The sequence below is a fragment of the Hippocampus comes genome, unplaced genomic scaffold (assembly GCF_001891065.2).
Source record: "Hippocampus comes isolate QL1 unplaced genomic scaffold, H_comes_QL1_v1.1 scaffold275, whole genome shotgun sequence".
Classification (NCBI taxonomy): Eukaryota; Metazoa; Chordata; class Actinopteri; order Syngnathiformes; family Syngnathidae; genus Hippocampus; species Hippocampus comes.
Genome location: NW_017804971.1, coordinates 628,637 through 636,136, shown reverse-complemented (window position 1 = coordinate 636,136; position 7,500 = coordinate 628,637). Strand labels below are relative to the sequence as shown.

Here is a 7,500-nt window from a genome sequence, read left to right as displayed (position 1 = left end):
GAAGCGGATATTTCTTGGAAATGTGTATGTCAGTACATACAGTACTTTATGCTACGTAAACATTACACCTAGTGCACAAACCTGGTCTTGACCAAGAACAGAGTTAGTCAGTTGGTTTATTGTTGATACAGACAGAGTCACTTCAAGGTATGTTTTCACATGAAGGCAATAAAATGTGCATGTGAGGGGACCACCAGTTGCAGTGATAAAAAAAGTAAGGCTTAAAATAATTATCTATAACTAAACTCCCTCCATGTGTACACAAAATCAGCCATCCTACTTTAAAATACTTCAAGAAAGTTGCTTCAAAATGTGATACTATTAACCTGAACTAGCCTTGGGTGCTACATTACATCTGTTCTTTCTTCACTCCACTGGTTGTCGAAGTCATAGTCAATTAGGAGAGCCTGTTCATTAACCTTTAAGCATACGTCATCAAACCCCTGGCACCATTTGGGACCTTCACGTACATCATTCAATTCATAGAGTGCAACACTCCTTAAATTGTTGTTGTTTTTTTAATATGATTCTTCCACAATAACCACAGATCAATCTTAATTTCACACTCTAACGTGCTAGTATTATTCTGTGTTTATTTGCTTCAACCCCAACTATTTTCTGACGGCGCTCTTACTATTCTGCACCCCTTGAAAAGAGCAATGTAAATAAAGCTTTACATTTCAAGAAAATGATCACGTACATTTCTCTCTCTTCATCATCCTCATGTACTTTTTGTCTCGCCGCGTCTGGCGGCACACTTGCCACCCCTCTTGGCCATGACATCATAAGATAGATTTCCCTATTAAGAGCGTGCGGCTGGCTGGCGCTAAAGCCTACATTAGCTGTGTAAGTGGGCCACCATTTAACATTAAAAGCCTTTAATTTGCTATAAACTCGGGCACACATGCATTAATAGGTGGCGGTGCTAGGTTATTGTTCCTGGGCTGAGCGTTTTAAACAGGAGGCCATTAGCACCTCAGCGGAGGGTGAGAAGCCAGTCAGGAAAAAAAAAAAGGTATTAAAGCAACTCATATGTTCACACTGGCATGGACATAAAAACATGAAAAATACACTCTTCACAATGACAAGGAACGATAGAAAGAAGAGAAGTAATGATGAAAAAATGAGCATAAAATGAAACATATTAAAACAGAAAGATATTTGCTTAAATGCAAATGCCGCCATGACATATCAAAAGAAGATGATGTGCATCTGAGTGGACTATTTGCATCTGTTTCACCGCTGTAGTGTATGTATCTTTTTGTGTGTGTGTGTGTGTGTGTGTGTGTGTGTGTGTGTGTGTGTGTGTGTGTGTGTGTGTGTGTGTGCGCGCACGTGTGTGTCCTGTGGGGCCTGCCACAGGGAATAGGTTAATTCTTTCGTCATCTTAGACACTTCCTGGAGTGCCGAAGCAAAGTGACAGCTAATCAACATTGTCATAAATAATCAATGGCCACTTGGAGCAGACACGTGCACGTGCACAAAGTCATGCCTGGACACACAAGTCTGCTTAGATAATGGGGCCGCTGCTCCCGGTGTAATTTTCCGTTGCGCAGCTAAATTGGGAAAAGAAGGAGGTGGAGAATGGGAATGAGGTGAGAGCGAGAGGATGGGAAGTGGGAAAGGGGGAAGAAGTGGAGGGGTTCAGGACGCGGATGCCTTGTGGCAGACAATATGGAATTAGGGAAAATGAAACGTCACACACGCGCAGGACTAAGATTCTTTGTCTCTTAGACATCTACACTAGTCCTCAGGGCTCAGTGGTAGAGTGGTCGTCTCCAACCCAGAGGTCGGGAGTTTGATCCCATGCAACCGTGACCATGTCAGGATGTCTTTGAGCAAGATATTGAACCCTCAGGTGCTCCTGAAGCTGCATCATCAGGAGGTAAATGAGGAAACATTGTTCATCCATCTGTCCATCCATCCATCTATCCATCCATCCATCCATCCATCCACAAACACACGGAAAAGATGGAGAAAACAGGTGCATGGAGCGAGGGTATCACTTTAAACGCGCTATAATTAAAAAATCCCTCCCGGAAAGAGGCACAGATTAATAAAGGTTAAATGAAAATAAACAAATACATAAAAATCTACGCTAGGCTGCTGTCTGCAAGCGTAAGATCAGATTTGTGATTTCACTGCTTAGGGAACGTGTGTGTGTGTGTGTGTGTGTGTGTGTGTGTGTGTGTGTGTGTGTGTGTGTGTGTGTGTGTGTGTGTGTGTGTGTGTGTGTGTGTGTGTGTGTGTTTGCACCACCGGCACCCCAAATATTTGCACATTAAATGGCACAAACAGACATATAGAGAGTGCAGTCCTCAGAGGGAGACACGGATGGACCGATAGCTGAGCCTTTAAAGCAGGGTGACCCCGACTAAGAATGCACATAAACATGCATGCAAGTTTGAAATTTCATTAACAATGAAGCCACAAATTCAGTGTGGTTTTGCAAGTGCCGTGTTTATGTTCAGATGGGCTCATGTACCTGCGGTTTGGCAGGAGCCCAGCGTCGGTATAATTCCGGTCACGGTGGTCCCCCGTAAAAATAGTGTGACCGCCTCTGCGCAATCTATACTGGGTGACCAGTCCATTGGGCCTGATGGGCGGATCCCAGAAAAGCTCCACCACAGATGTGTTGATGATCACGTGTCTGGGCTTTGACCACACACCTGCAGTTGGAAAGAAAGCACACAAGTCATGGATTCGTTTTTGTTGATCGGATGTGGGCCGTTGGAGAGTTTTGGATGCAGCACGTGTCATTGTCAAAACAAACAAAAACACAGAGAGGATGTGATAAAAAGCTCTGAAGATTTAACCCATAATTGCACATCATGGGTTTTCTAATCTTAATCATAATTGTGTCATGTGTTGAATGCATTTTAAATAAAGCGCGTGGTAAGAAAAAAAGGAGCCAACCACTGCTGAAAATTGTCATGACCATACCTTAAATTCACTAATAAATGCTTTTAGTCTCACAATAAAAATCTTGTTTGTGCAGCCTGAGAAAACAAAGCCAGATATAATTTTTTAAAAAAGAATTGCCCCACTTGGTTTATATTAGATATTTTATACTGTGACATTTAATTATGCACAAAGTGCGGTTTATTGAACAACACGGGCAACAATTCATTCTCTTTCAATGACAGAAAAAGACAAGACATTATTCTCCGTGAGCTCAGAGAGACAATGAATAAATCACATCCACTCCTGAAGGATTTCTGCACTTTTTTAAAATGACAATTTATGATATTTTCATGTGGTAAGTCAATTTTTTCAGTTTCCAATCAAAACGGTTTTCTGATGATCAACCCACGCGTCTTGGAGAATAGGTTACTGTAAATTACACCATTTTAATTAATTTAAGTTGATGTGATTGATTTATTTGGCGGCGCCGTCAGTGCTAGGAAGACACTGGAATAAATGTGGGGAGGGGCTTGAGGGGACAAACGAGTCACAAGGCACTGAACGCGGCACGAAAAGATTAGATAGAAAAGGGTTGGCCGCTCCACTCACTCACTGGCAGCCATTTTCAGACGCTCCTTTATGCGACCTCATGGGAAAAAATATATACGGTATATAAATACGTACCTAGCACTGAATGTTTGGATTATTTAAAAAAAACACAAATATATGTGACAGGCAATATTTGTGTACCAGTGGGGGGTGCTTGCAGGGTGCGTCCTGCGGAAGGTGAACTGGTGCCACATCCCACGGCGGTGCAGACCACCAGCACAAAAGTGTAGTCTGTGAAGGGCTGCAAACCTACAGCACATAAACAGCGCGATTCATGTTCCACACTTTATGATACAAATTTTGCATACATACAATCCAACTCTTTTGCATTCTATCAACAGTTACGCTAATGAGCTATTTTTCTCCCACTGAACGGCGATGAGGGGAAAGAAAATGTCAAAATCCACATGAGGTGCAATGAGGGCAAAAGACCGTTTTCCCAACATATCTGTTCTCTCGCACTGAGTTGCCCCTCCCTCCGTTCCTGCCACTCTCAACGGATGGATCCATATCTGTCTGTGTTAAATTATGCATGCCATAACTCAATAATGAAACAACGTAAAGACGGGCAGCTGCGGCGCTGACATGGGATGGAAGCGGTCCGACGCTGTAATGTCATCAGCTTTTGATCTATGATAATTATGATACCTTGGTATGCGTTTAGGCTCCGGCGTCCTGACATGATTTATTTATGGGCCCCCCTTTGCTATGCAGTCTTAAAGAAATCACACAGCCACTTGAGTTGATCTTTAAGTGTATATGAGATTTATTTGTGGGAAAATTTCAGTACGTTTTTTTCCTTCTTTTTTTTTAGATAACACACTTGAAAACTTCTAAACTTTTAGTCGTTATTCCTTGCTCTTGGTATATAGTGGCTGATCCAAATCGTTCAATGCAAATGTTATAAGGTGTAATGCGACTTGACTGAATGTTTTATGGTCATTCGGCCTGCACACAACTGCTTGCAAATCAAATTCACGACAAACGAAAAGGCGTAATGCAGTTTCAGATCAAATGATGACTCCAATGATAGACTGTGGCACTGCCATGCGCTGTAGAAATATAAAGAGTACATATATTAGACATATGTTCATGTTAAGCAACAAATATTATTGATTGAATAAATATATACTGAAAAAGTGAATCAATTCTTTGGGGACATGCTTTAGAATGATCTTTTTAACGCACAATGTCTTATTTTTTGCTTTTTCATTTGCTAAAAAAGGCCTCTAGACTTTAAAATATCTAATAAGCTCCAGAAATAGAGTTTCATTGAGATAATTTGGTCAATAATGTAACTGATCTACTGCTGGTCCTCCCCACAGTGCATGTTTGGAATGTTTGGAGGCTGGGGGGACAGAAAAGGAGATCCTACTGTGCGACTCAGCTGCTAGTCGCACTTAGCTAGTGTGTGTGGACACATGCGACACTAAGCGCGTCTATGAACGCGCACGCTCACACACACACACACACACACACACACACACACACACACACACACACACACACACACACACACACACAAAATCACATGGATAATGCACAGCGGAGAGCTTCACCACAGTTTCCTCACGTCGCTCTCTCTCCTGCTTTGCCTGTTTAACATGCCTTGTGGGCCCTAGTGCTTAACAATCACTGATCAATGGGCATTTGTGTGTGCGTGTGTGTTCTCACTACTGGTTGCATTTGGGTTAAATAACGAAAACCTGCCAGCCGGGGTGGAATTGTAAGTCCACGTCGCACCATTTAACTGCGCAACTAAGCATGTGTGTAAGTAAGCGTGCTTGTGATGTCATGTGCTTCAAGGCTGAAGAAAGCAGCAGCCACAGAATCCCTCAATAAAAGTCAGTAAATTGAAACATCGCATTGAGTCAGGAAAATGGAGTATGCTGGACAGGGGCTTCAAAGCCGACAATTGAAATACAAATCGTATACGCAAAGTAGGCCTACTGTAAGAAAATGACAAAGCAGACACTATTATTGCAATCAAAAAACAAACAATCATGCCAGCTGCTCTGTTTTTAACTTGGTCAACTTGATGTTTGTGCTTTCTACTCAACATGAAGAATGAGGAGCTTGATCACTCATCCTAAAGAGGGCAGTGTTGGTCTGCTGGTGAACCACTAGTGTGTGTGTGTGTGTGTGTGTGTGTGTGTGTGTGTGTGTGTGTGTGTGTGTGTGTGTGTGTGTGTGTGTGTGGAATGGGTAGAGAGATGAAGATGCGCGTACATGCACTTTCATACATACATGCGTGTGCTTATATGCCTGATTATGGAAAGGGAGAGGAAGCTTCAATCATTTTAACAGTGATCACCAGCAAGTGAAAAGCAGGTGGAGGGCATTTTGATGCCAGCGGGACAAGACGAGACTTTCATTCCAAAGTGTGCTTGTGTGTGCGTGTGTGTGTGTGTGTGTGCGCGCGCGTGCGCGTGTGACAATGTGAACTTTGACAATGTGGTGCATGGCAAAGAAACTGGTGGCTCACTTTCTCTTTATCAAACTTGATCTACAGTAAATAAATGGGTGTGTGTGTGTGTGTGTGTGTGTTTTGGGGAGGGCGATGCAAGAAAGAAAAAAAAAAAAATCCAAACCGGAATTTTATTGAGAGTTTGTCAGTTCTTGTTTGCGTCCGAGAATATGATAAGATGTTGGGGCCAAGTGTCAGCGCAAGGAGACAGACGGCGCGAGGGTGAAGGCAGCAATGGCGGGAAGCGAAGGCACAAATATAACGTAAAAGCTTTTGTGTAAGTAACAGCAAGGTGAGATTTATCTACTCTATGATGAGCGAAATCACGATGTCGAGAATGAGAGAATGAGGGAAAGCGGAAAGGAGGGAGCAAGGGGGGCAGGGGGGGATGCTTTGATAACACGTCTCCTAAATAATTAAGACTTTGACTTCCTGTCTGTGGGTTCTCTGATGTGTCTCCAATGGAACGCTGGGATCAGATTCACACAGACACGCATGAAACATGTACGGACGTAGAAAAGGATAACGGACATGCATATGTAAATGATTAAAATAATAATAATAATAGGAATAATAAACATTAATAACCGGTATTTGTGTTAGTACAGAATTGTTATAAATGTTGGGGCATTGACTTTACCATTTAAGTTCATACACCTTTCAAGATCACTATTCCGACTTTTCCACCACTGTACAACTACGGTAACTTACATGCACAAATATGTGCTTGTGTTTGATTGATATCCTTCAATTAATTTTTGAAAAAAAAATGTCTGTTATTCTCTATTAAAATGTAAAAGTATTTTGGGGGGGTTGCATGGGACTTGATGTATTTGAAATGATTTACCGGGAGTTTTGTTGTTTATTTCACAACAAATATTTGTGTAGTACAATCATATTGAAATCCGTTTACAGTATCTGGTGTGACAGGTTCGTGAACAGGAGAAAGGAGAGCACACCTGTGAAACATCAGTCCCATCTTATTGTTGTTTCTTTTAGTAACCCAAAGTGGAAGTCATGGGTAGCTCACAGTTGTAATACCACATACAGTGCATCACTGACACTGATGAGAGAAAAGTTCCAGTCTTACATATCGACACAAATTAGAGCACGCACCAATCAGAGCGCACATTACAGCCAGCGATACGAGATACAAAAAAAAAAAAAAAAAAAAAAGACAGGAAGCATGAATAAATAAAAGAACATACTCTATTCCCTGCCCTTGTGAATTAATAATGAGCCTACAAAAGGCCAATTAAACACATGATTAATGCCATAATCTATATAATTGCAGGCAATCATTCATTGCAAGCTAATGATGGCAATGCTTAATATCGATTCACATGGGGTACCTTTGAACAGCCGAGCTTCATTTTGTCTATGAAGTGTCATCATTGCAAACAGCTAAAAATGCGATTAATAAAGAGCCTCTCGGTTGTTTTTCCTGAAGCAAATCATTGATCAACAGTAGGTAGAAAATGTGGCTGTGGTAAGCAACTAATATGTATATTAAAAAAAAA

The 7,500-nt window shown here is 41.6% G+C and overlaps 1 protein-coding gene across 1 annotated transcript in view; it reads right to left on the bottom strand.

The window, feature by feature from the left end:
- The window catches only part of ush2a (Usher syndrome 2A (autosomal recessive, mild)), a 152,944-nt gene that overhangs the window by 29,300 nt on the left and 116,144 nt on the right, over window positions 1-7,500 (bottom strand). Inside the window, 2 exon segments of the mRNA XM_019891922.1 lie at window positions 2,486-2,669; window positions 3,655-3,762. Of these exon segments, the coding sequence (XP_019747481.1) occupies window positions 2,486-2,669; window positions 3,655-3,762 (292 nt within the window).